This window comes from Sphaerodactylus townsendi, linkage group LG02 (assembly GCF_021028975.2).
Source record: "Sphaerodactylus townsendi isolate TG3544 linkage group LG02, MPM_Stown_v2.3, whole genome shotgun sequence".
In the NCBI taxonomy this organism is placed as follows: Eukaryota; Metazoa; Chordata; class Lepidosauria; order Squamata; family Sphaerodactylidae; genus Sphaerodactylus; species Sphaerodactylus townsendi.
In genome coordinates this window covers 118,202,799-118,228,503 of record NC_059426.1, presented here as the reverse complement: position 1 = coordinate 118,228,503, position 25,705 = coordinate 118,202,799, and the positions used below count along the sequence as shown (strand labels likewise).

The 25,705-nt window shown below is 42.0% G+C and overlaps 1 protein-coding gene across 4 annotated transcripts; it reads right to left on the bottom strand.

The window, feature by feature from the left end:
- Positions 1 to 4,704: 4,704 nt before the first annotated feature.
- On the bottom strand, positions 4,705 to 25,100 carry GARIN2 (golgi associated RAB2 interactor family member 2). 4 transcript variants are annotated; one of them, XM_048483499.1, is made up of 8 exons: positions 24,903 to 25,100; positions 23,541 to 23,890; positions 20,279 to 20,432; positions 16,379 to 16,581; positions 15,362 to 15,611; positions 12,345 to 12,601; positions 10,884 to 10,930; positions 7,137 to 7,674 (listed from the first exon to the last, which is right to left on the bottom strand). In XM_048483499.1, the coding sequence occupies exons 3-8, from the start codon at positions 20,360 to 20,362 to the stop codon at positions 7,616 to 7,618; spliced, it is 900 nt and encodes a 299-aa protein (XP_048339456.1). In that variant the 5' UTR covers positions 20,363 to 20,432; positions 23,541 to 23,890; positions 24,903 to 25,100; the 3' UTR covers positions 7,137 to 7,615. The 4 variants fall into 4 exon arrangements, 3 of the variants coding, with proteins under 3 accessions (XP_048339455.1, XP_048339456.1, XP_048339454.1); XR_007243458.1 differs by lacking the exons at positions 7,137 to 7,674; positions 23,541 to 23,890; positions 24,903 to 25,100 and adding exons at positions 4,705 to 5,224; positions 6,072 to 7,128 and having other exon boundaries at positions 20,279 to 20,573; XM_048483498.1 differs by lacking the exons at positions 7,137 to 7,674; positions 23,541 to 23,890; positions 24,903 to 25,100 and adding an exon at positions 5,934 to 7,128 and having other exon boundaries at positions 20,279 to 20,573.
- Positions 25,101 to 25,705: the final 605 nt, after the last annotated feature.

The window sequence follows — 25,705 nt, the reverse complement described above, 5'->3', positions numbered from 1 at the left end:
GAAATGAGAAAAATTAAGGAAAAAATGGAAACGCTTTATCTTGCTGCATCACACCAACTATCATTTTGCAAGATCTGGCTGGGCAGGCAGACCTATGGAGTTGGCTGCAAGGAAAGGAAGAGGGAAAATATAGGCTGCTGGAGACAATGATCTTCAATGGATGATTGGTTAGATAAGGTTGAAGAAATGTTTAAATCATTAAAACTAACTATATTGTAAAGGACATATTGGAAATATTTCAAGAAACTGGAATAATGTGATTCAAAAAATTGAATACAGTCTACAAAATGACACTATGTTATGAGTAACTTTTAAAGAGATGGGCAGCTCCATCCACAAGATTAGGCAGGTGGCTGCGGTGCCATGGCCACACTGCCCCACTGTTCCCAAAGGGGCTTCCCAGTAGTGTGGGGAGGTTTCACAAGTGTGACAACTACCCACTGACCCCATAGCATGCAATAGGTGTACACCACCCAAAACAGTTTTGTAAGTCATTGCTTATAGCTGCTGGGACACAGGCCAGGAGGAAGCCGCAATGTCGGCTCCTCCTCCAACTACGCCCCCAGTTTGCCCCTGCTACTCCAGTGGAGGCATGGAGATGTTATCACAGTGTCCTGAGCCGCATCCCAGCATGGGGGGGGGGCACAGTGGTAGCTGAACACTGATGAAACTGCCCCCCCGACATAATTGCCCCAGGGAAAGAGAATCTGCTGGTGCAGCCGTGCAGTGTTTCCAATGGCAGATTTTTTTATGAATGCATCCTTGTCTGTATGTGAGACTTACTTGGATGTACTGGGTCATTACTGAGACACAGCCCCTTTAATGTACATATTGTATTTAGTCAGATCACAAATTTTAGTGATGTAGCCACATTGTGTGCAAATATTTGCTTGTTTGGCTCTCAGATCGTGCATAATGCAAAATAACTATGTCATATTTAAATTAATGTTGATGTTGTAATATATTATTTCTGTTTTCCTTTTTTAACCTATGATAGCCAACATCTCTAATAAAAATTGAAAAAGACAATGACCTTATTAGCAGACTGCAGGGTGGCAATACCTATAGCAGCCATCAGCAATGCTGGCTTGTTTTGTTCCAGTGCTGGTTTGGTTAATGGTCTTAGCACAATCCATCTTGCAGAAAGGCAAGTGTACCTGATAGTCAATATGCCTTTTAGTGTGCTCAGACTTCTGTGCACCCTTAGTAGCTTCAACCAGAATTGCATTAAAAGGTGAATTGGAAAGGCATTTGGCCAGATGCACCATGACACTGACATAGTAGCTGTCAGAGTGGTCCAGAATTTCTGTGTTTTCAAATAACATTCTGTGTCCAGCTTGGTTTATAACATGTTCCGCCAGAAAAATCAGCAGTAGCAGAACATATTATAAACCAACCTGGACACATTAGACTACACAGAGAAGCCATTGAAATCCACAAGCACATGGACAATTTCAACAGGACAGAAGAAACTAGGAAAATGAACAAAATTTGGCTACCAGTGCTTAAAAACACTAGAATCAAGACAATGGTTAATGAACACCACCCAGAATCAGGTGGGTGCTTCTGCAGGAAGCAATAAAACGGATTGTAAATGAGTACTTAAATGCACAGGCAAACTGCTATGCAAATGCCCTAATTGATTATGCAACTTCAGTGTCACATACAAATGCTAGAATGGGGGAATTCCACTTAACACATGCAAACCGCACCTTTAAACTTTTAGCAATTGCAAATGGTCTTTCCCCCACCCTGTGTATTTCACAGGTATATATACTCCATTTGCTTTATGCCAACAGATCCTCTGAAGATACCAGCCACAGATGTATGCAAAATGTCAGGAGAAAATACTATTGGAACATGGCCATACAACCCAGAAAACCCACAACATCCTAATACTATTTTGGTAGCTTATGTATTGGTTTACCAGTGTATAATTTCACAAATGATCTTAACGAATGTCTACAATATACAATATGGTTCTATTATCTTGTAGAGGAAGAGACTGAAATGTCCCACAAAATCTATTTCTCAGGCAGATGTTTTGAAGCATAATAAACTAAAATTGATTTTTGTGCAGTTACTGGGACAGAATTAGAATGTTGTAACATTCTAGGTAACAAACACAATCCATGAACAAGATGAAATTACTTGGGTTATTCAGGTCTAATACAGTTCAGTTAGACTGACGCAGCTAAAATTGACTGCATTTTCAGATCTGTGTGAATAATATTTGACAGTTTTATTGCTCAAAAATATACTATTTGTTAGGCATTTATCTGACTCAAGTTCCATTCCAAACCATTGGAAGAGTTACACCCTGATCCACTGATGTATCTAAAATTGCAACAGTATTAATCAGTGATTTGTGGTATGACAGCTAAAGCCTGAATCTGAAAAGGGGTGTTAGAAAACTCCTACCCTTACTTACTACCAACCATGGCTGATGAAGCAGCTTTACATTGCATTTGTAAGCTTTTTTGGTCCTTGCATTTCTGTATAATAGTGCACGAGAAGGCTCCCTGTTCCTCCTAGAATGGTGTGGTAGCCTGTTTGCTATGTAGCACCAAAGGCATTCACCTCAGCATTATCCTACCAAGTTTGTTACACAGGAACCACGTGCAACCCAACTGATTCTCTTAGATTTCTTGGCACTTTTAGCAGATCCCAGAGATGCTGTGGAAACTGTGCATTATTGCCTTGAATGAGTTTTGGAATGGATGAGGGTTAGCAAGCTGAAACTTAATCCTGACCAAATAGAGATGCTACTGGTGGGAAGAAGGATTAACCCAGGAACTGAGGTGTCAGCTGTTCTGTAAGTGGTTGCATTCACCAAAAAGAGCAGGTTCATACTGTTGAACTTGGACTTCCTGCTGGAAAAGCAGGTAAAAGTGGTAGCCAGGAGAACCTTTCAACAGGTTCAGTGGCAAGGCCGCTGCAATTTTTCCTGTGAAAAAAGATCTTGGAGTCATGGTACGTGCCCTGGTAACATCTATATTAGTTACAAACAGTACTCAGAAGTCAAATTCCAGTCTAAGCTCAGCACAGATAACCCTTACTCACAAATGTCAAATCCAGACAGGGCAATCCAAATCCAGGAGCCCAGGCCACAGTCAGAACAAAGCAGACAATAAGCAGACTTGTTCCCTCCACACGGTCTCCTGTTTCCCTGCCCCTTTTAACAGGATGCTGCCCAAGCAGCTGGAGATAGCCTGCACCTGACCACCACATCAGCCCTGCTCCTGCAAACACGAATCTTTGCTATTAATGCTGCAGCAGTGCAGGGTTGCCAAGATCACAGTACACCTCCTGCCCTGCAAGTTGTTACACAGCTTTCTCCTGTGCCACTTACAGGGGTCAGAGGATGCAGGAGGAAAGCAAGCTGGGCTCCTTGCAGTTGGCGTGGATCCAGGAGGCTGAGCAGCATCTCAGTTGGTCCCTGGCTGTGGCTCAGGATCTGTTCCCACAGCCTCTGTGCTGGTTTCTAGTTTGGACTCTGGGCCTGACCCCACCGGGACAGCTCTTCTTGTGGCTTCGTTGCTGTCGGCTGGGGGTGGAGCACCATGCTACCATCTGGTTTCTCCTTGGAAGAGCCCTCTGAATCCCTGGACTTGACTGAGCCTGGCTGGGCCATGACAATATTAGACCTACTGCAATGTGCTCTACATAGGGCTGGGCACGAAGAGTATGCAGCTACTAAGTGCAGACTGCTGTGGCTGGAATTCTGACTGGAGTGGGTCAAAGGGACCATATCAGTCCAGTTTTGTTCCATCTATACTGATTCTCAGTTCAAGATGCCTGTATTTATCTTTAAAGCCTTTTATGGCTTGGGACTAAAATATCTTAAGGACTGCCTACTCCCATATGAATCTACCTAGCTACTACAGAGATCTTTGGAGGCTCTGCTTATGGAACCCTCGTTGTCTGAGGTTATACAAGAAGCAGTCTGGGGAAGGACCTTCTCAATTGTGGCACCAAAATTATGGAATTTTCTCTGCAGAAAGATTAATCTGCCCTTTCCTATCACTGTCTTCCATCAGGCAGGTGGTGTAGTGGTTAAGAATGATGGACTGTAATCTGGAGAACCAGGTTTGATTTCCTACTCCTCCACATGAGGGACAGACTCTAAACTGGTGAACTAGATTTGTTCCCCAATCCCTACACATGAAGCCTGCTGAGTGATCTTGGGCTGGTCACATTCTCTCAGCCCCACCTACATCACAAGGTGTCTGTTGTGGGAAGAGGAAGGGAAGTAGTTTGTAAGTTGCCTTGAGACTTCTTGTAGTAGAAAAAAGCAGGACATAAATCCAAACTCTCCTTCTTTTGTTTGGCGTTTCTTTACTGCCCCTCCATCCTTGTATGTATTTATGTATTTTAATTGTTTTACATGTGTGTCTGTGTATTTTTAAAACTGATTTTATTGCTCTTATTGTTCACCAACTTGGGGACCCTAAAATTCTAAGGAAAGGTGGCCGTAAAATGTTTAAATATAATATAGGTATTGATCAACAATGAGGAATGCCATGCTGTCCTTTAAAATATATTTATGTTTATATTCAGATTTACTCACTGAGATATCAGCTTTCAGTAATTAATTTCTAATGTAAATTAGAACTCTGAAATTCTGAATATATTTTTTGTTTGTGTTTCAGACAGTTTTTCCTTTTTTTAATCTATTGACAATTTTATCTGTTTTGTATTGGTGACTCCAGAGATTCATAATTCACTTTTGCCAATTTTATCTTAATGCCAGGAATAACAAAAGTCATAATTTATTATTAATTATTTTAAAGAACACGTATATTGTGTAATTCTGCGCTTAGAAGGCTCTCTGAGTGACTTACTATTAAAAAGAATGAAAACCAGATAATGTCAAATACAGTAAGACGTACCATCACTAATAAAACCCATAAAGCCACAAGAAAAAAGCAGGGAAAAATAAAATACAAAATGTAAATGATAAAACCAGCAAAACCCGAAACCCAGGTGAGATAACATAATCATAATATCTATTAAAAAGCCTTTTAATCTAACTGAGCCTATGGGAGTGCTGCTCCATCATCCAATCATCTTTCAGAGAGCAGATGGAATGCTGGAGGGAAACGTAGCAGGAAGAGAGAGTGCAGATCTGCTTGTTGGAGAGGGCAATGATTGTTTTTAGTCTCCTTCAACAAAAGAGGAGATGGTTTGAGGGGCACGTTAGCAGTGTGGTTTAGTTCTACCTCTGGAAGAGAACAGAGTACCTCATTGTTAGGCCTGTCTCTGGTCTGACTTGGGAAAGAGCAGGCTGGTATGGTTATGTGTGAGAGGATCCAGTCTAGCTGCTAGTCAGTAAAAGCCAGTTTGTCCTTGAAAGTATTAAAAAACATTCAAACCATGCTCTGAAGCCTATAGTGGATTTCCGCCTGCGCGACCCACGGTGATGGGTAAGGGTTGGAGTTACGGCATACATAACTTGCCCGACCCAACTTCTGAACCGATTCTGACCATGAACAGTCCCGGTTACCTTGAGCAGAAGAACCGGCGCAGCATCCGCACAGCCTGCGCCATCCCCCAAACACCTTACTGTGTCCTCCAGCCTCCGGTGTGTTGCACAGGCCAAGGGACACGCCCCCCCTGCCCTGTGCGACAGCTCAGAAGTCGCAGGGCAGGGGTGTGTGTGTCCCCTGGCCTGTGCAATGCACCGGAGGCCGGAGGACACGATGAGGCGTTTGGGAAAGGGGAGGGGGAATGGCGCCTTCCAGCAGCATCTGGAAGCCACTGTTTCCCAAAAACCTCGCTGGGGAGGCGAGGTCGAGAAACAGCGGCTTTGCGCCGCTGGGGAGGCACAAGGGCGGCACAGCTGCGATGCAGCTGTACCCCCCATGCGAACAGCTCCTGTTTATGGCCCGTGCGGAAAGGGCCCATAACTAGATTAAATGTATGTCCCTCAGACAAGTTTTTCCTTTGACTACCTGGAGACCTGTGCTGCTGATTTGTTCATTGAAACAAACCTATAAATATAAATCTTTATTATTTACAACTGTCTGTCTCAGTGACCTCTGAGTTCTACTTGCTCACCACAGGCTTACCTCATGGCAGTGAGCCCGAAGTCTTGATTCTCACTGCCTTAAGAACATCTGGTAAACTGAGAGGAAGGTTTACAATTTAAAATAAATCCGGGTCCCCAGAACATAGGAAGCTGTGCAGGTCCCGACAGTTGACAGAAAAGGCCAGTCTACCTCCAGACTTATCAACAAGATGATATGGATAATCCACAGTATCAAAAGCCTGCTGATAAATCCTGTAAGAGCAACAAAAAGGCATAGGCCTTGTCTGCATTCAAATGAAGATTATCAACTAAAGCTACTAATGTCTCTTCATCCTATAGCCTGACCTGAAACCAGACTGAAAAGGGTTCAGACCAGAGGAGTCATCCAGGTGGAACTGGAGTCATTCAGCAATTGCTCTCAATAATCTTACCCAGAAAGTGCATACTGAAGACCAGATAATCACTGGCCACATCATTCTTTTCTAGCAATGGGTTTTAAAGTAATGTTCAGATAACCTCCTCTGCAAGAGACTGACTCAGTGTTTGTTTTTTTATGAAGGACATTAGAAACTCATTACTGAGATCCTACCATGATTTCACTAACCAGAATGGACAGGGGTCCATAGAAAATGTGGTAGCCTTTACAGATCCCAATATCCTGTCAACATCCATCCTGGTAGTTGAACTGAAATGACCCATAAAAAGACGGGCAAATGCACTGCACACCACTTCTGTCTGTAATTATAAATTAGTAGTAATGTACAAAAGAGAAAATTATTGAGGCACCAGTATTTAAAGAAAGTCTGCTGAAGACAAATGATTTCTTATATCCTTGGCAATAATAAGCATTACTAGACAAATCCTTTCAGATGTTTTCTTCCACTTTCAGAACAAGTCATATTTATAATCATGGTTTCAATTATGTTTAATGTTGTAATATTGGAACTGAACAGCTCTTCAGGCTCTATATTTCTATCCATCTATTTTCTCATTTCACTTGGTATCTTCAGTTTCTTTTCATTAGTTTATCTGAGTATATATTTTCATTGTTGCTTGTCATAAATGACATCAGGCTTACTTGACATTCTTGAGGATTCCTGTAAAGAAATAGGAGGAACATGAAGAAAATACAGTTGAAGAGAGCAGAGAATAAAGAAAGACAGCAAGCTAGTAAACGCAGAGAGAATTTGAGGGATCAGGTTGGGACATGGATTTAGGCAAAATTTTCTCCATTTGTAGGTAACTTTTCCATTTTTCAGCTGTCCACTTCAAAGAGGCAGAGATCAGATATAATCTCAGTTAAAGAGGAACATGTCTGGTGTGTGTTTTGCCAGTTTGGAGAGCTGTCATGTATTTCAACTTTTTTTTATAGTATAAACATTGAATATTCCCAATGATCAGCCAATATTCTTTGAGGAGACCACAGTTGGCTTATGAGGAGAACGTTGTTTGCAAGAGGACGTTGGGAGTTGGAGAGGAATATGGTGAACAAAATAGAATGAAAGGAGACCAGGAAGGAAGAAGAAGGTGTGGTGGATCCAAGGCATTTTGAAATAAAAGGTAATATAAAAATGAACAGATAACTTAGAGTAGAATAGGGAAAGAAAGGTTAATCAGAGGGAAGACTGTTGCACTAGAAACAGCTAAAGAATATGAAGAGTCCAGCATAGCAGAAAAAAGTAATGGTGTGAAGAAGAGCACAAGAAAATAACGAGAGGAGAGAGTCAGTTTCTGATTGTCTAAAGAAGCATCCTGCATAATCTCACAAAATACATATCAGTATTTTATAGCTTTATTCTGTTCAAGAAAGCATAACTGCAGATGTTTGCTAGGCTAGTTGATAGTATATAACTGAGTTTAAGGTAATGACATGAATGATTGTGCATTTTCTGCACAAAACAATTTGGCTTTATTCAGGAATTATTTGGGAATGCTTAATAGCTGTAGCCAAAGAAAGAGAAAAATGAACTTTTCCTGCCTTTTGGCTGGTTCCTAGAGCAACCTAAGAGAGTGGGGGGTAAGGCATCTCTGAAAGGCTAACAGGAGACCATGTTAGGGGGAGATGTACTCTTTGCCCAATGGCAGCAGTTCTTTTACAAGGTTGTTTTGCTTCAACTGCAACCTTGTTCCCTGCCCCACTTTGACAGGTTTCCCGTGGAACAGGAGGGACTGGGAAAGGAGGCAGAGGCAAATAGGATTGCAGGTCAGAGGGAGCAGTGCTTTTTGGCCCATCACACGAGTTGTTCCAAGCCTGGTTCTATTTCAAATTATATGCATGGGCAAAGAGCAAAAAAGCAGGCTCTGGCTGCATCTAGTCTCCATCGGGGGTCACAGATAGCGTTGGAGGTGGGGGTTTCCAGACGGCACCACATTGAGTGTGGAGTGCGGCAGGGGGCCATCATCTCCCCGATGTTGTTTAACATCTACATGCAACCCCTTGCTCAGCTTGTACGGAGCTTTGGGCTTGAGTGCCATCAATATGCTGATGACACCCAGCTCATTCTTACAATGGAGGGCTGGCCAGCCTCTGTTCCTGAGGCTCTCTAGCACTGTCTGGAGGCTGTGGCAGGTTGGTTGAGAGCGAACACACTGAAGTTAAATCCAGTGAAGATGGAGGTTCTCTGGCTTGGTCGGGGAGAAAGACCTGTGGATTTCAGGCTGCCAACCCTGGACGATTCAGTTGTCCAACTATCTGCATTAGTCAAGAGTCTGGGTATGACTTTAGACTCCAGCTTATCGCTGGAGGACCAAGTCATTCGGATAGCCCAGACTGCATTCTTCCATCTTAGACAGGTACGGCAGCTGGCTGGTTGGTTGAGAGCAAGCCGACTGAAGTGAAATCCTATGAAGACAGAGGTTCTGTGGCTGGGCCACGGGGACTATCCAGTGGACTTTTGCCTGCCTACGCTGGATGGTGATGCATTGCAAAGGCTATAGGAGGGCTTCAAATCCCACACTGAGCCTTTCACTCAGCAGAAGGTCTATATATTGGCAACCATGAGTGACCACGTGTTAAGGGTAGGGTTGACCGGCATATTTGCTGGAAAGAAAAGCTCCTCCAGTGCATTGAGTGCATGTAGGCCAAGAGTGGCATTTTGGCACTAGCAGAAGAGGTGGGGGTTGAAAACAGCTGTACTCCACTGCTGTTCATCTCCTACCTCCCTTGCTAGGCAGCACCCCTCCCCCTGCAACAATTCCTGAGATGACCTTACAGATGGAGCCCATCAAATGGGCACTCTACCCGCTGGGAGCAAGAGGCACACGCGACATGATATGGTGGCTGTAATAGGGAGGGAGTACCTTAGAGCCGTATGAGTTGCAGACCACTAATCTACTAATCTACTGAGCTACTAGGCTATGAAGGAGATGATCTGGCAAGACCTCTCTGCCATGGTTCTGTTGGGCTCAACACATTGGCTTGTGGTTCTGCTGGAATTCCTGGGTTCTGCTTTAGTTCTGTTGGGCTTGTGTTGGTTCTTGGGATAGGAGGCATTGACCTGTGGTTGCTACAGGCATGCCTCTTTGCTTCTGATTTGAAGGAAAAAAGACTACTTTCCCCTCTATTGGAAACAATGGATGAAAAATGGGGGCACCTTCTTTGGGGGGGCCATTGCATGGGAGCACTGTGAATATGGGTGTGTAAGAATGAAAGCTATAGATACATATGCTCACAAACTAATCTGCAAGTTTACATGTGGCTCCACCTGTCTTTGTTTACAAGCTGACTTGATCCATAAGGGGAAGGCAGGGTATACATTTTTAATAAATAAAATTTAATAAGCCAGGCAACACAAAGTATAGGACACACAAAACTGTATTTCAAGGGGTAATGACTCTAAGTAACACAGTGGCAGCACAAACATTAAATCAACCAAGCTGAAGCTTTCTATAGTGACGTGGTCAACCCCAGTGTTGTACACCCTTGTCAAGTGGGTAGAACAGCCAAAAAAATTCATTAATGTAAGGAAAAAATGTTGACTGTGGATGTTGCACACAATATGCTATCAAGCTGTTATTGTGCAAGCATTCATGCATCCCAGCGAATGGTGCTGAAATGTAGATCTGAAGGGCAACTCATAGGACAGTGATGGAGAACCTTTTCGAGACCGAGTGCCCAAACTGCAACCTAAAACCCACTTATTTATCACAAAGTGCCAACACAGCAATTTAACCTGAATACTGAGGTTTAAGTTTAGAAAAAATGGTTGGCTCCAAGGCGTGCGTTACTTGGGAGTAAGCTTGGTGGTAGTCAGTGGCTTTGCTTTGAAGCAACTGTGCAACTCTTCCAACAGGTGAATCACAACCCTAGGAGGGTTTACTCAGAAGCAAGCCTTATTGCCAGCAACCAAGCTTACTCCCAGGTAAAGGATCGCGCTTTAGTACTTCGCATGAAAATCAGTGGGGTTTAACAGTGCTTAACAGGGTTACTTACACTGCTTCCCCAACCAAAACTAGGTCTTAGGTTTAGTACTAATAATTGAGCCCAGCGGCCCAGGCCAGCCTAGATGTGTGTGTGTGTGTGGGGGTGTGTGTGTGTGTGTGTGTGTGACTCTGCACGTGCCCACAGAGAGGGCTCTGAGTGCCACTTCTGGCACCCGTGCCATAGGTTTGCCACCACTGTCATAGGAACTAGCACTTCTGATAATAAAACCCATTGCGAATATTCTATAAAGACAAACAGAATGTAGGAAAAGTGATGTACTGTGTCTAGAGAATCACATTTGGCAGGCATACAAGCTAGAGAGAAAAGCCAGATATTTCCGCTTCATTCGTCATAGAGAAACATGAGGAACATTTTATTAGGAGGGCAGAATAGGAAAATACATAACAACATCAATTAGTAAATTCATACCTGAAGTCTGTAATCTTTTTTCTGAATGAGAAAAAGGTTCTTGTTCCCTAGAACCAAAAATGACATCACAAACATATTTTTAAAAGGTTACGAATTAATGTAGTTTCAGGGAACACTACATATGATATCAGCAAACATGGATTTCAAATGAGTGAAATTAGGGGCATTTGCTGGAGGAAACTTGTGCATGTACTTAACCTTTCCATTCCCCAATGCATCTCATCTTACTATTTTACCCCCATTTTTACACCTCAGGGTTACCTCACAGCTGGAAGTAAGTGACTTGGAGGAGAAATGCCTTGGCTTGTGTGGTAAACATAAGAGGGTAGAGCAAATTTCATAAGACCGTGGCCAACATTTCTTCCTTGAAAATACCCTCAACCCTGCCTTCCTGTTACTCAGGAGCTGGGACTTGAGCCACATATTCTAACATAATACTAAATTCTGCCTTCATAATCTGGAAATTGACAGATCTTGCCTGCTCCATATGGCTAACTGTTGTGCTTTTGGTGAATATATGTGAGCATACTGACATAAAAAGAAATACAAAGCATATATGTATAGTTCTCCAGCTTTTAAGATCCAGGGCCCATTTGGAATCACTGATAAATTCTAGCAGGCATTTTTGCAATCCAATAAATAGCTTCCAGAGCACAACTGCCTAATAAGATACCAATAATAGTTTTTCTATTGTACAGAAATGGAAATGAAGCTGTTTAATTGAAGGAAGAAACCACATTGACCAGAAAGTACATTCAATTTTGAAATAGCTCCTTTCCACTTACTGCATCATGTTATCTGCCTTTGGAAATGGTGCATTAGACACTAAAAGGTGTTCTTAGTATCATTTATAAAAATGAGTACTGAAGCTGTTAAAAATGCTGGGAACTTGAATAAGGTCTTGCAACTTCTGACCCTACATAACAGCTCTTGGATTGCACCTGTACCCAGCGCAGGCATCAAAATTCTCTAGAATTAAATGCCTTAAGTTTAGGATGTTTTCTCCTTGCACAAAGCTGCTGTTAAAGATTCTTGAAGAATACAAGGAAAGGTAAGTCAGTATTATCTAGTAAATTTTTGTTTTTTGTACTATGGAATTAGCTTCTGTCTGCAAGAAAAGGATCCAAAATGTTTAGTTTAGTATTTTTTTTTAATGGAAGCTACTTTAAAATGAAAACTGGTAACACAGTTTGGGACACACACATTTAGTACTTTATTTTGTTTAAGGCTCTCTCCACCCTAGGCCCAATACCGATATTTCAAATTATGAAAAATTGTAGAGGTTCATAGCTCTTTTTATGGGCTTAAATAATAGATTAGCAAGCAAAAGAATAAACGGAACTTTATACTTTTAGAGTCTGCGTTATTAAGCAGATGGATCTAATGCAACGTAGCAAACATTGAAACAAAAACACACAATTAAACATTTGTGCTATTAATATGCCTATGTAGCCCACATACCATGATTTTTTCTTGATGACACTCTTCCTCCTTAATTCTTGGGGCTGCTTGTTTTGTTTCTTTGAGCTCACACTGGATTCCGTAATGAAGCTGTAGGAAGAAACTGCCCCTTGGCTTCTGCTCTTTCCGACTTGTTCAGTAGGACCCTTGATGTCAGAAATGGTGACTCGCTTGGAAGATACTTGTTTTAGGATTTGTACTTTCTCTGGCTCATGCCTCTTCTCTTGGTCCCAGATAGGCTGTACTTGATCATTTCTCTTTGGGGAAAGCAACGAGCAAATAACATATTGGAAGGGTCGGGCATGAGGGGACTGGGCACAGGCTTACCTCCAAAGAAGCATGCATTTAGGATTGCAGCCTAAATTGAGCTATTTTAGCTTAAAAGGAATATAAGGTCAAACTATATATTACTTATTCTTTCTTTTGAAAGAAAAAAGTAGGTTTGCATGGAAGGGACACAGGATCCTGATGACATGCAACATATCAGAATGAATTCTCAGCATTTAGGAGTTCTGTTGTCATGGCCCTGCTTATTTCAGGCTGAAACTCAATGGGGTCAAAATCTGAAAATCTATCTACCAAGGCACCAGGAAGTCTTTTGAGGACAATATCCTTCCAGTCAAAAGCCTCAGGACAGAATTTCTGCTATAAACTTCTGGCTCTTCCTTGGTTGTTTCAACACAGAAGTTTTGCTATAAGCCAGAGCAACATTTTTTTTTGGCGTATCCACATAACATGTTTCTCCAATCATCCCCTTATCAAGGTTCTGTTCATTCTCAGACCTGGTTTTGGAAAGATTGCTAAGCACACCCTTGGACAGGAAGGTGAGCTTTTTTGAAGTTCTCACCTTCATTGGCACCATTTTCCTTGCCTCAGTCCTTTCTGGCTGCTATCCCACCCCCCAGTCATCAGAGGAGTTTTCGGGCTTTTGAAAAGTCCTGTTGAGGCACACCCGGTGCCTACTTTACTTTCTTTTAGGTACCAGACTAAAAGACATCTCTCTCCTCAGCTTTAAATTAGGGGGTTTATCTTAGCTTTTGGTTTACAAGTAGTTTTTATACTGCTTATAGCCAATAGTTTATGTCCAGTGTTTTAAATGCCTGTGTTCTTATACTTTGGGGTTTTCATTCTAAACTGCCTTGAACAGGACTCTGAAGAGGCAGCATAGAAATATTCTAAATAAATACATAAAATATTTAATGGAAATAAATAATTGGTATGACATAACAATTCATGCTTCAGTCTATACATTCTTTTAAATTCTCATCTTTTTACTAAGAAAAATCTGGTCTTTTTGTGTAGATAGCCATTCTCCTTATATCTCTACCATAAAAAAAACAAAGGCCCTTTCCGCTCGGGCCAATAACAGCGCCCTAGGGACAGCAAAAATGCCGTCCCTAAGAAGCTCGTTCCGCATGATGAGGTGCAGCTGCATGCGCGAGCCAATGCGTTGCCCCTCGGCCCCTCCCCAGCAGTGCGCAAGGCTCAGCTGTTTCCCCAACCTCGCATCCCCTCGAAAGCGAGGTTTTGAAAACAGCTGGCGGCTTCCAACTGCTGCCGTGCGAACGGCAGCGGCTGGAAGGTGCCATCCCCCCCTTCCCCAAATGCCTTACCGTGTCCTCTGGCCTCCGGCACGTCGCTGCAGGTAGCCAGGGATTTCCGCCCCTGGGCCTGCAACTTCTGGAGGCTGTCGCCGCTGGGGCAGGGGGGGGCATGTCCCCTGGCCTGTGCTGTACGCCGCCAGAGGAGCCGAAGAGGACATGAGTAAAGGCGTTGCTGGGGGCAATACAGCGCAGCTCTGCAGCGGAGGCTTCGCCATCTTCCCCACTTAGCAACCGGACCGCCTTGATTACGGGCGTAATGGTCCCAGGGGGGTTGGGTTGGCGTCATGTACGCTGACCCAACCCCCAGCATGGCCGTGCGGAAACGGCCTAAGAGACAGGCAGCCCAATCCAGTTAGGGGGAGAACTCTATGGTGGCTGGGAACAGTAGGGGGAGGTGGCACTGTGCCACTCCAATAGAGCTCCAGGCAGCATAGCAAGCAGCCCGTGTGTGTGTGTGTGTGTGTGTGCGCGCTCATGTGTGTGTGTGCTCATGTGTGTGGACTCACTGCTGTCCAGAAACATCCACTGAAAAAAAGTGACTTACACCACATGCTTTTGTGTCAATAGTTACAGGCCTGTGCTGGGGTCTTTTCTGGACCACAAGTCCAGTGGAAGCTGATGATTATTGGCTCCACCCCTGGGAAGGCCCCCTAGCTCACCCCAAACCACATCAGCACCCTTTACACCGATGCAGCTCTGGGGGCAGAAGCATCTTCCGGGTCAGGCATCACAGAGCTCCACCATGCCTGCTCACTGCCATTTGCTCTTCCCGCTGGTGTGGGTGCCACTTACCCTGAAGGGGTACACAAATGCATTGGCGCAGGCCTGCACTGCTACCACAACCCATTTTGCCACCCCACCTCCCTGCCCCGCAATCTGGATTGGGCTGTTAGGTTGTTTCCACAGAGGGATGGAAAAATGCCCCTGCTGGTGAAAGCAGCTGCAAATGGTAAGGAAATGGGTGTGAATGGCAGAAGCTGTCCACAATGGGGAAAATGTATGGTGGGATATGCAGGGAAAATAGTAAATTGTGGATGAAATGTGTGTGAATGCTACATTGGCAGGGTTAATGTCTCTGTGTTCGTAGCATCTTCCAATGTGGATACAGACCCCTTTGCCCTAATATTTGTAAGAATATTCCAGAGAAAGCACTAATACATGTTCCCCTTCAAGTCACCTTTCCTCAAATACTAAGATAATTAAATTTAGGGTGACAGTGTGTAAGGTGCTTTCCTTGGCATTTGTCATCCCCAAGGGGACTTGTTATTACAGGCCCTGTTGTGCTGAGGTTTTTAAATGGGTGTTAAAATTGATGATCTTGATATATATCTGCTGTAAGCCTTTAATCCCTAAGGTCTTGTTTTCCAAAATAATCCTTGGCTCTGAGGAGGGTTCTGCCTGATTAATACTCACTTTCCACAGTGTGTCGCCAGTAGCTTTCTGTTCTTCGAGCATGTCAAAATTTCTAAATGGAACAGCGGAGTCAGAAGTCTTAGTTTTCAGTAGGTTGATCAGTCGCACCCATTGAGAGAAAAGGAACGCCTGTTTCTGTGGTACACCATAGAGTTCTAAGTAGTAGGCACGACCGCTCACCAGTTTTAATTTGATGCGTTTCCTCTTAACAGAGTGAACAGAAATCTTCACATATTTCAAGGGTAGGAACCTATAACAAAATTTTCATATGAATTCTTGAGAGGAGTAGAAACATTGAAATCAAGGGCATGGGAATCAATCTGTATTTGGACTCATTTCTGAAAGGGAACCATTTGAGGTTTTCAAACCAGGACTGTTATGTGTGTGTAGTAGAGGAGAAATACATGCAGTGCACTTCACTCAATGCACTCCACAGATGAATGCTGCTCTGCCATTTGTGAGGAAAATATCTATTCTGTGGAATTTGAAATAACTTTGCATGCAAAATATGGTATAAATAAACAACATTTATTGTTTCTTACTGATCAGAGAGTCATGGTGACAATTATGACTTCTACTACAAATATGCTTGCTACTCTAGGAATGAGCTGATTAGTTAATAAATCCTTTTGGTTGGCTTTTTGCCTTTGTCTGCTTGTCACAGGCCCCTTGATTTGAGCTTAGAACAAATATTTGGCATTATTACTCTTGCTGATCCTGTGTGCAAGCTCAAATAATCAAGCATAATTTCAGCAGGACTTTAACATTACAGATGGAATGAAAAGTACCATTACACGTTTATCCCCTCTGTAAACATGCCCTACTAAGTGCATACTGAATCATTCTTGGTACAATGTAAAAACATTGTCAATGAAAGCACTGATGGAGAAACCATTTTTCTGTATACGACTTGTGATTTCAATGGCCAGCAAAACCTGTAACCATGAGAAAGATTTGGCCAGCATTCCTCACTCCCTGGCCCAAACTGGATGACATGACAGAGCACTTGGAACATACCTGGTGAGTACTAGCTCATCCTCTGAATATGAAGGCAGTGAACACGATGAGCACGTTGAAATGCTTTCCTGGGAGGTTACAGGAACTGCATGTGCGAGCAGCATCACATTTGGCAATGACAGATTTGGGCTGGAGGCACAGACACCCATTACCACATAGTTGGGCCGATTATGAAGGTAAACTGCTTCACTTCTTCTATTGACCTTGTGAAAATGGTATTGAAGCATATAAAAGATTATTATTTCAAGAGTAGCTGAAAACTTACTTTATTCCTGTTAGAATTCCGAAGATAGCAAAATAAGAGAACTGAAGACATTGGAAACCTGAAGTTAGAAAAGCATCCTTTGCTTTGTACCATGGATAGTAAAACCATCCACTCCTGTTCTCATTTGCATTCTCCTGTTTCTCCATGCACTATTTTTGCTATTCCTACAAAACAGGATTTGAATGACTATGGCTACTGTGAGATTTAGGGAGTGCACATTGATTCTCTTTTGTGGGTCCTTGACAGGAAGACTGGATACTGATGTGGGAAGATGAGCCCTAATAGTCTATCCAATAAGGAAAGGCAACCCCTGAATCTTTGAAGCAAAATTCCTTCCTTCACCTATTCCTTGGTCTTCCTACAATGAACTTCAGTGAAGGGACTCGCCAAACTCCAAGGAGTGGTGTACTTATTCCTATTTAAAAGAGAGTTCATTTGGAATAACTGGAGGCCAGTGAAGACAGAGGAAGGAGAAACATGCTAGATGTGGTAGGTAGAAGAGAGCATTTCTACATGTTCAGTGTATTGTCGAAGGCTTTCACAGCCAGAATCACTGGGGTGCTGTGTGGTTTCCGGGCTGTATGGCCGTGTTCTAGCAGCATTCTTTCCTGACGTTTCGCCTGCATCTGTGGCTGGCATCTTCAGAGGATCTGATGGTAGTAAAGCAAATGGAGTATATATACCTGTGGAATGCCCAGGAGAAGAAAGAACCATTTGCCTGCTAACAAGTGTAAAGGGTGAAATTAGCAAGCTTGATTTGCATGTGTTGGATGGGATCCACCCATTTAGCATGTGAGTAACCATGAAGATAGCATAATCCATTAGTGAGGGCATCTGCATTATAGTAGCCTGGCCTTTTGATTGCTTACTGCCTAGAGTGGTAGGTGATGTTCTAGGTGGTGTTCACTAGCTCTTTACTGCCTGGAGACATCCTTTGTTTGGGTGGTGTCAGTGGTGTAGCGCCCACGGGGGGTGGGGGGGAGCTGTGATGTCCCAGGCGGAGCCATGGCAGAGTCATGGCTGGGCTGTGGAGGGGGTGTTCTGGGGTGGGTGGCCCTGCGGCAGGGGTGCTGGGCGCGAGTGTGCCCTGGGTGCAGTTTCCCCCTTGCTCAGCTTTGGGTGGTGTTCATTAGTCACTGTCTTGGTTTTTAGTGTTTTTCAGTAGCCAAATTTTGTTCATTTTCGTGGTTTCTTCCTTTCTGTTGAAATTGTCCACGTGCTTATGTATTTCAATGGCTTCTTTGAGTAGTCTGACATAGTGGTTGTCAGAGTAGTCCAGAATTTCTGCGTTTTCAAATAATATTATATGCCCAGCTAAGTTTATCACGTGTTCTGGTATTGCTAATTTTTCTGGCTGAATTAGTCTGCAGTGCCTTTCATGTTCTTTGATTCGTGCCTGAGCGCTGTATTTGGTGGTTTCCATGTAGACTTGTCCACAGTATGCAGTAGACTCCTGCAGAAATTAGAGGATTCCTCTTATCCTTTGCTGAACGTAGCATTTGTTGAATTTTCTTATGGGTCTGTAAATTGTGTTGAGGTTATGTTTCTTCATCAGTTTCCCTATACGATCAGTGATTCCCTCGATGTATGGTTAGAACAAGACAGTGACTAATGAACACCACCCAGACAAAGGACGTCTCCAGGCAGTAAACAGTCAAAGGGCTAGTGAACAGCACCCATAACACCACCCATCACTCTAGGCAGTAAGCAATCAAAGGGATCAAAAGGCCAGGCTACTACAATGCAGATGCCCTCACTAATTGATTATGCTATCTTCATGGTTACTGAAATGCTAAATGTGTGGATCCCATCCAACACATGCAAATCAAGCTTGCTAATTGCACCCTATATACTTGTTAGCAGGCAAATGGTTCTTTCTTCTCCTGGGCATTCCACAGGTATATATACTCCACTTGTTTTACTACCATCAGATCCTCTGAAGATGCCAGCCACAGATGCAGGCAAAACGTCAGGAGAAAATGCTACTAGAACATGGCCATAGAGCCTGGAAACCATACAACACCCCATTTCTACATGTTCTTTGGAAGCAAACATAGAAAGGTTGGCAGTCAGACCATTGGCAGTGGTGGAAGCAGAGAAGAAAACCATGGAAAGGCAATGCCAGGTAGAGGGGATGGAGAAGGAGGTGGATGGCAGTAAACAAACTAACTGTGCCAGTGGAGAAAGGCATACACCTTAGCATCTTGGTGGAGAGACAGGAGTACTCCAATGACATGCGCAGGACTGGAAGCTATACGAGGACTAGTAATCTAATGAGTTGTAGTTTGGAAAGTTGATTTTAGCATTAAATCATTGAAGCAACTCCTCGAGTAGACATTTTTTTATTTGGGAATGGATCCCTCTATGTTTAATATGTTCTTCCTGCTAGAGAGGCTCCCAACTTCAAAGATATCAGTTAAATAAAGGTCAACTGTTGTTTCTCATTGTTTCTAGTAGCACTGTCATAACAAGATAGGAATCTATGGAAAACTCTTAGGGGGGCACTTTTCCCAGTTACCAATGGCTGTTGTCACCTGCAGTTCAGTGGCAATTCAGTGACTATACCCAACTATAAGAACAAAATGGTGAGTCATTTGAACTTCTGATTTCACTGCTTTAGTTTATTTATTATTTATTTATTATATGAGTTGTGATTGGGCCTGATAATTCTTCATTAGTGGATGAGGACACTGGGGGACAAAACCATAACCCTGAGGTCTTGGGACTCTTCGATTCCCAGAGGGTGTCAGGGAACTTGCAGCCAGATGTTGCTATTGGACCAGAAGCTTATAAGACTTAGGAGCCCCCCCGCCCCCCCGGTGAATCTGAGGTCACCTCCAAATTTCTTAGGGAGACTCATTGGACAGTTCCCAGGAAGAGGTGCAGGAGGTACTGGTTGCTCAGACAGTGGTTTCTGCTGTTGTAGTCAGTTGAGCCACTTGGGCCCAAAGTGTTTGTTTTTCAGCTGCAAGGTCCACCATCTGCAGTGTAGTAAGATTCCTAGGGGCTTGAAGCAGGAACAACCAGTCCTGAGACCAAAAGAAAAAAAGACCACTGATAGTCTCCATCATTAGAGGGACCACATTGAAGAGCAAGAGAATCTGCTGAAAGGGAGTGTCTGGTTACCAAGGTCCTTGTTGTCTTCCCCAGGGCCCTAGTAGCAGAGAAGACAGAAGCCCAGAAGCCCATCTTAGATGGCAGAGTACATTAGTAGCTGCCTGAGACCTCTGTGCTGACCACAGGGCATCTGAATATGTAGATTCTCCATAAGGCTTTGTAGGATGCTGAAGAAGTGCCTGCAGACTCTGGGCCATTGATACAGTGGCAGGCACTCACACCTATAAATAACCTCTGTTCAGTTCTGGTAGTGTATGTCTTGTGCTTGTAGTCCCTGGGTGCTGAAAGACAACTTCCCTTTGAGATCTGAGTAGGACAAAAACTATAGGTCATGATGCAGCTATTTCTGCTTCTGTGTTTTATATAGAAAGATGGTGTTTATATATACAAAGGTGGGTGTGAGCTTGAATGCATGGGAAAAAAGGTGAAAATTAGAAGCTTAAACATGAGAACGTATGTCTTTAGTACAATATAAAGGAGTATGTGCTCTGCTAAATTACTAATCTTTATGTGATTACCTGAATAAAGTTGCTCTCAAATACTGGAACTGATCTCAAGGGAAGATATTCTCCTCTATCAAGAATTTTTTGAAGATCTCCCATTGTAACTAGCCAACTTGCAGATCCTGTGTGTTTGGGGAGGTTGCTAGAAACTGGTAACTTCTTCTTATGCCTAAACACAAGACAAGAGCAAACTGACATAGGAAAGAAACTGACGTAGAAAGAATTTGTTGATGGGAGAAAGGGCTATAATAGGCTATCTCAGAGGGCTATAGAGAATTAAGGGAAAAAACCAGATATTTCAATTTCTACTTCTTTCTCATCGGTAACATATAGTAGCTGGGCCATTGTAGATCATGTTCTAAGGAGCCTCTCCTGAAGGCCATTACATAGGTATTTATTTAAACCCTTTTAAAAGACACACAGTTTTTAGCTTAAAATGGTTCCTGAGATGGTTTCCAGTATACCAAAATACAACATTAAAATACAGTAGAATCATTAATATAGCCAATGGGTAACAACCACAAACAAGTCGATAATTAAAAAGCATAATAAGAAGTATATTAAAACCATCAAAATAATAAAAACATAAACTGAACAAAAGCCAGATGGCAAAAAACTACTTAAAGTCCCTGAGAGAAAAATAATTGTTTTCAAATGGCACCTTGAATTATGTCTGGAAATTTATTTATTCATTCATTTAAAGTATATATACCCTACCTTCTATAGCCACATGCAAGGTGGCTTACAAAATGCAATAACATAAAATAATACAATAACAAAATGAAGAACAATTTGTAAGGAGGGCTATTTAGTGTACATTTCATGGAGTCATAGAATCACAGATCTGGAAAAGACCACAAAGGCCATCAAGTCCAATCTCCTGCCATCCAGGAATACACAATTGAAGCACCCTTGACAGATGGCCATCCAGCCTCTGTTTAAAAACCTCCAAAGAAGGAGGCAGCGTATTTCACATTCGAACAGCGCTTACCATCAGGAAGTTTTTCCTAATGTTTACGTGGAATCTCTTTTCCTGCACCTTGAATCCATTACTCCATGTCCTCGTCTCCGGAAGGTGAGTGAAAAGAAGAAAACTTGTACCAACCAGGCTACAATAAATACTTCAAAAATTGTGTCTCCCACTGGAGTAGCAATTCACTTATAAGTAACCAAAATAATTTTACAACACAATAACCAGATGTTTTGGAAAAATTATTACATCTCTCCCACTGGAGTAATGAAAAAAGAAATTTGTATACAGTTTAGAACGGCACAGCAGTATAATCTTAACACAAAGATAACAACTAGCCAGACTCTAGATAGGTAACTGGCCTTGTAATACTTCAAGGCTGTTAAAGGCTTATAATCAAGTAGGACAGCGCTCTGCAATTAGTTTTTTCTTATGCTTCTTGCAACGTCCTCTTTGGATGTTACAGCCAATGGCTCAAACAATAAATACTACTTGATTTGACTTGACTATATATACTCTATCTTTGTTATCCAGTTTTGTTGTATTGTTTCTTGTACATATTAAATTGTTCCATGCCATTTTAGAGCTATGCTATCTAATTTTCACAATCCAGTTTTATTCCACCACTGGTTGTATCTAATATATTGTCTATTGTATTGTTTTCAGTTGCATAAGCTAACATGAGTCTCAGTAAGAAACACAAAACTTTAAATAAAGTAAATAGTGTTTTATGATTACATTTGTATCTTGGCTTTGAATTCTTATTTAGTAGAAAAAGTAGGATTATAAATTTTCCCAAATCTTTTAACTAATCAGTGAAATGTTAAAGTATTAGTATCTTATTACTAAGCAATGATATGTGTTACATTAAAGGATACATATTATATGTAAATAGTTACACTCCTAATATCTAATACTACCCCTTTCTCATACAGTGACTCCCTAAAAGAGCTCTTGTAGTTTGTATTTTATTGCCCACATATACTATTGTAATTGTATGTGGGGGCATGGAATCACAGCTGACTTATGATAACCCCATAGGTTTTCAAGGCAAGAGACATTCAGATATGGTTTGCAATTGACTGCATCTGTGTGGACTGAGAGAGTTCTTAGAGAACTGTATCTGGTCTAAGGTCATCCAGCAGGCTTCATGCGGAAGAGCAGGGAATTGACCATGGTTCTCCAGGTTAGAGTCTGCTGCTCCTAACCACCACACCACACTGGCTGTCCATTATATGGTTTAGGTGAGTAAATTCCTTATAAAGAAGAAGAGACCAAAGGAAAGAGGAGACAATATCATTTTGCTCTAGCCAAACTGCAGATGTTTCTCTTTCATTTTCTCTAGTCTAACAAATGCAAATATCCAGAGGTGAGATAAAATCATGTTGTAATAGAGACATACTGCCCTGTTGCAGTAGCATCATAATGTTCTGGCCTGATCTAAGATGGCAAATCACCAGGCATATGTGAGACATAGGGAAACTGCATGTCAGGAAAAAGATGGATTTGCTAATGTTCTGTGTGCAGAGAGCTTTTACTTCAAGCAAGAACTTTCAAACAGGCAATCACCCATCTGTAGCCTGAAGCAGGACAGTTCAGAAAAATATCACCACTTGATTCTGCTGATGTGAAACTGCTCCAACATAGTCTTTAGAAAGTTTCCTGAACATATATTGCAACTGGTATTTAATCAGTGTGTATAACTACTCACAATTATAGAAATACAAAATGTTTAAATATAGGAGAATCTGAAATATCGTTCTGATAATTCCAAGTGAAAGTTAAGATAAAGCAGGTTTTACTGCAGCAAATATCAGGTCATAATGAGTAGTAATGAACAATGTGCCAGTGTTAACATCATAGTATTAGACATCTGGCACTCTTGTGAGAACACTCTGGACATTGCAGTTGTACAGCAGTTGCTCACTGCTGTCCAAAATTAGTCACCATTATCAGATACAGTACAAGGATTTGGCAATTTCTTAATTTCTTATTCTATTCTCTGCCTCATTTCTGATTTCTTTAAACATCTTGGGCATTTTAATGCTTATCTGTGCTGTGTATGGATATCGGTGATGTACTGATGATTGTTTTGTTAATGTTAATTTAGAACATAACAAACAATCAAACACTAGTAACATTGATCTAAACAATCAATATTTTAACTTAAATATCAAAAGCCTTTAGTGCTAAGCAATAGGTATGTATAATCTAGACAATAAATAGAGAAAGCTTAATATAACAAAATGTATAATCAATATAATCCATACCGATTTAGGTTTCCTGTAGAGAATTTTAGGGGCTTACCTTGTATTAAAAACGTCTTCATACAAATAATAGCAGCTGAGGGCAAGCTGCCTGATAAACCTATATATGTCAAGCTGACCAACTGTGTTGGCACCCCATGGTTTACTCCAAGTAGTGCAAAGTGCCCTTTACTCTTTCATTACTTCATCTGACAGATGACTTCAGTTCATGGAAGGTCATGGGTGGTCATAGGCTTAGTCAAAAGCAAACAGTTGTCCTGGTAACAAAGTTTGAAAAACAAACTGACTTTCTCTGTTTCCAGTGTGTTGTGAGGTAATAATGCCTCATTAGCATACTTGAGTCATTCAAAGGAGTCAACCAAAATAAATTCTTGAGTGGTAGACAGTGGTCTGCAAAATAAAAGTTAAAAAAATGTGAACGGGACATTTCAAGGGAGAATGAAAAGTCTCATAGAAAACAGTAAAGAAGTTTAAGAACAGACCCCCCCCCCCCAAATATAAGACGCTATTTAAAAACAGTTCAGAGAGTCAAAATGCATACTTGAAAACAACACTACTACAATACCAGCTTGTCTTCATAGCAGTCTTGATTCTAGAATTCCAGTAGAGGTGCGTGTGGAATAGACCAGAGGAAAGGTAGCCAAATTTGATAGCAGACATCTTGCAAGGCTCTGATTAGAGGTAGTGTGGAGGATTTCCATGTTTTCCTGAACTCAGTATACTGCAGCCATCTTTAATTGTATAGTCATCTTTTACTGAATTAACCAAGTGGTCTCTTTTATTTGTAGCCTACTGCCTACCCTATCAAATGTTAACAGAATGTATAGAGAACAAGGTATATTTTTGCTTGGTTTAGCACTGATTAATTTAGTGTAAGGTTTAACCTTTGTTCAAAATTTCTTTTGACATCTTGAATATATTTATTGCCTTTATCATCTCCATCTCTTCCTAGCAGACAGTACTGAACAAATGAGAAGGTAAGGAGGAAGATAACTGGGATAACGTAAAAATAGAAGAGAGAGAGAGAAAGAGGAAGGAAGGTCGAACAGTCAGTTATCCAGTAGTTTCAGAAATTATTATCACATTTTTAATCAAAAGCTTCAAGATACGTTGCCTGGATTTGTTTTTATTTGTCCAGGTTCCCTTCTACAAAATATCATACATGCCCTTCTTGTGAGAATATTATCTTGCCAAACATCCTTGGTGTCAGTTTTTGGTAGCTGAGACATAACCTCAAATTAAGTGACTCCATTTTGGATTGAAGGACATTTCCATTGTTTAGGGTGAAGTAGCCTTCAGTGCTTTGTTCCATCTTAGTCTTATTCAAACTCTGGCTTAAGCTGTGCGCAAAATTGTTTATAGGTACATAGCACTGATCTCTGTAAAACAGTGTTGAACTTACCTGCAACTGATGTTCATCGAGTGTTTTCTGTGCGTGCACACATTGGGAATGTGCATGAGAAGGCCTGCCATGGAGAAATACTTTTCTAGCTTTAAAAACTCCACCTGAGGGTGCCTGAAGGGTCCTTGGAGCTGTTGTGACTGTTTCCCACCTAACCGATCATGTCGTCTGAGGGAGAGGCACCCCTCCTTCCCCCAATTCCTGAGCTGCCACAAACATTAGTTGTGTGGAAAAGACAGCTTGCTGCAGGGGAAATGGGAGGGAATGACATTCAGTGAACAACAGTTACAGGTTAAGTGCAATCTTGTTTTCGTCTTAGTCTTCTTTGCAGTCCTACTTTGGGATTTTAGGAAGCTACTCACCAAGGAGGTACAAAGAGCTCTCCCGAATGTCTTACTGGAACTGTGACTGAAGTATTGTCTTTCCCACTGATGCTGCTCTTCTTGCATGCAAGTGTCTAAGATAGTATAGGTGTCTCCTCCAGTTCAGGTAATAGTTCCAGAGCTGGAACTATGGCTCACTCCGCACATGCAGAATAATGCACTTTCAAACTGCTTTCAGTGCTCTTTGAGGCTGTGCGGAATAGCAAAATCCACTTGCAAACAGTTGTAAAAGTGGTTTGAAAACACATTATTTTGCGTGTGCGGAAGGGGCCCATGTGATACTGGTGATGGTTCAGATCCAATTTTGTGTTTTGTCTTTGTTTTAGCTTTTTTTTGCAGGTAGTTCCAACAAACTCCTAGGAATTGAGGGAGAGCAAGACTGGGTCTGAGCCTATTGTGGCTCCGGCCTCAGAACTGATG

Bases quoted from the DNA above. Each gene is read 5' to 3' on its own strand.
- GARIN2 (XM_048483497.1), bottom strand. From the start codon at position 20,461: ATGTCAGTTTGCTCTTGTCTTGTGTTTAGGCATAAGAAGAAGTTACCA. The intron at 15,612-16,378 runs GTATGTTCCAAG...ATTTTGTTATAG, and splicing joins GATGAGCTAGTACTCACCAG to GTTCCTACCCTTGAAATATG. The intron at 10,931-12,344 runs GTATGTGGGCTA...TTTTGGTTCTAG, and splicing joins GTCATCAAGAAAAAATCATG to GGAACAAGAACCTTTTTCTC.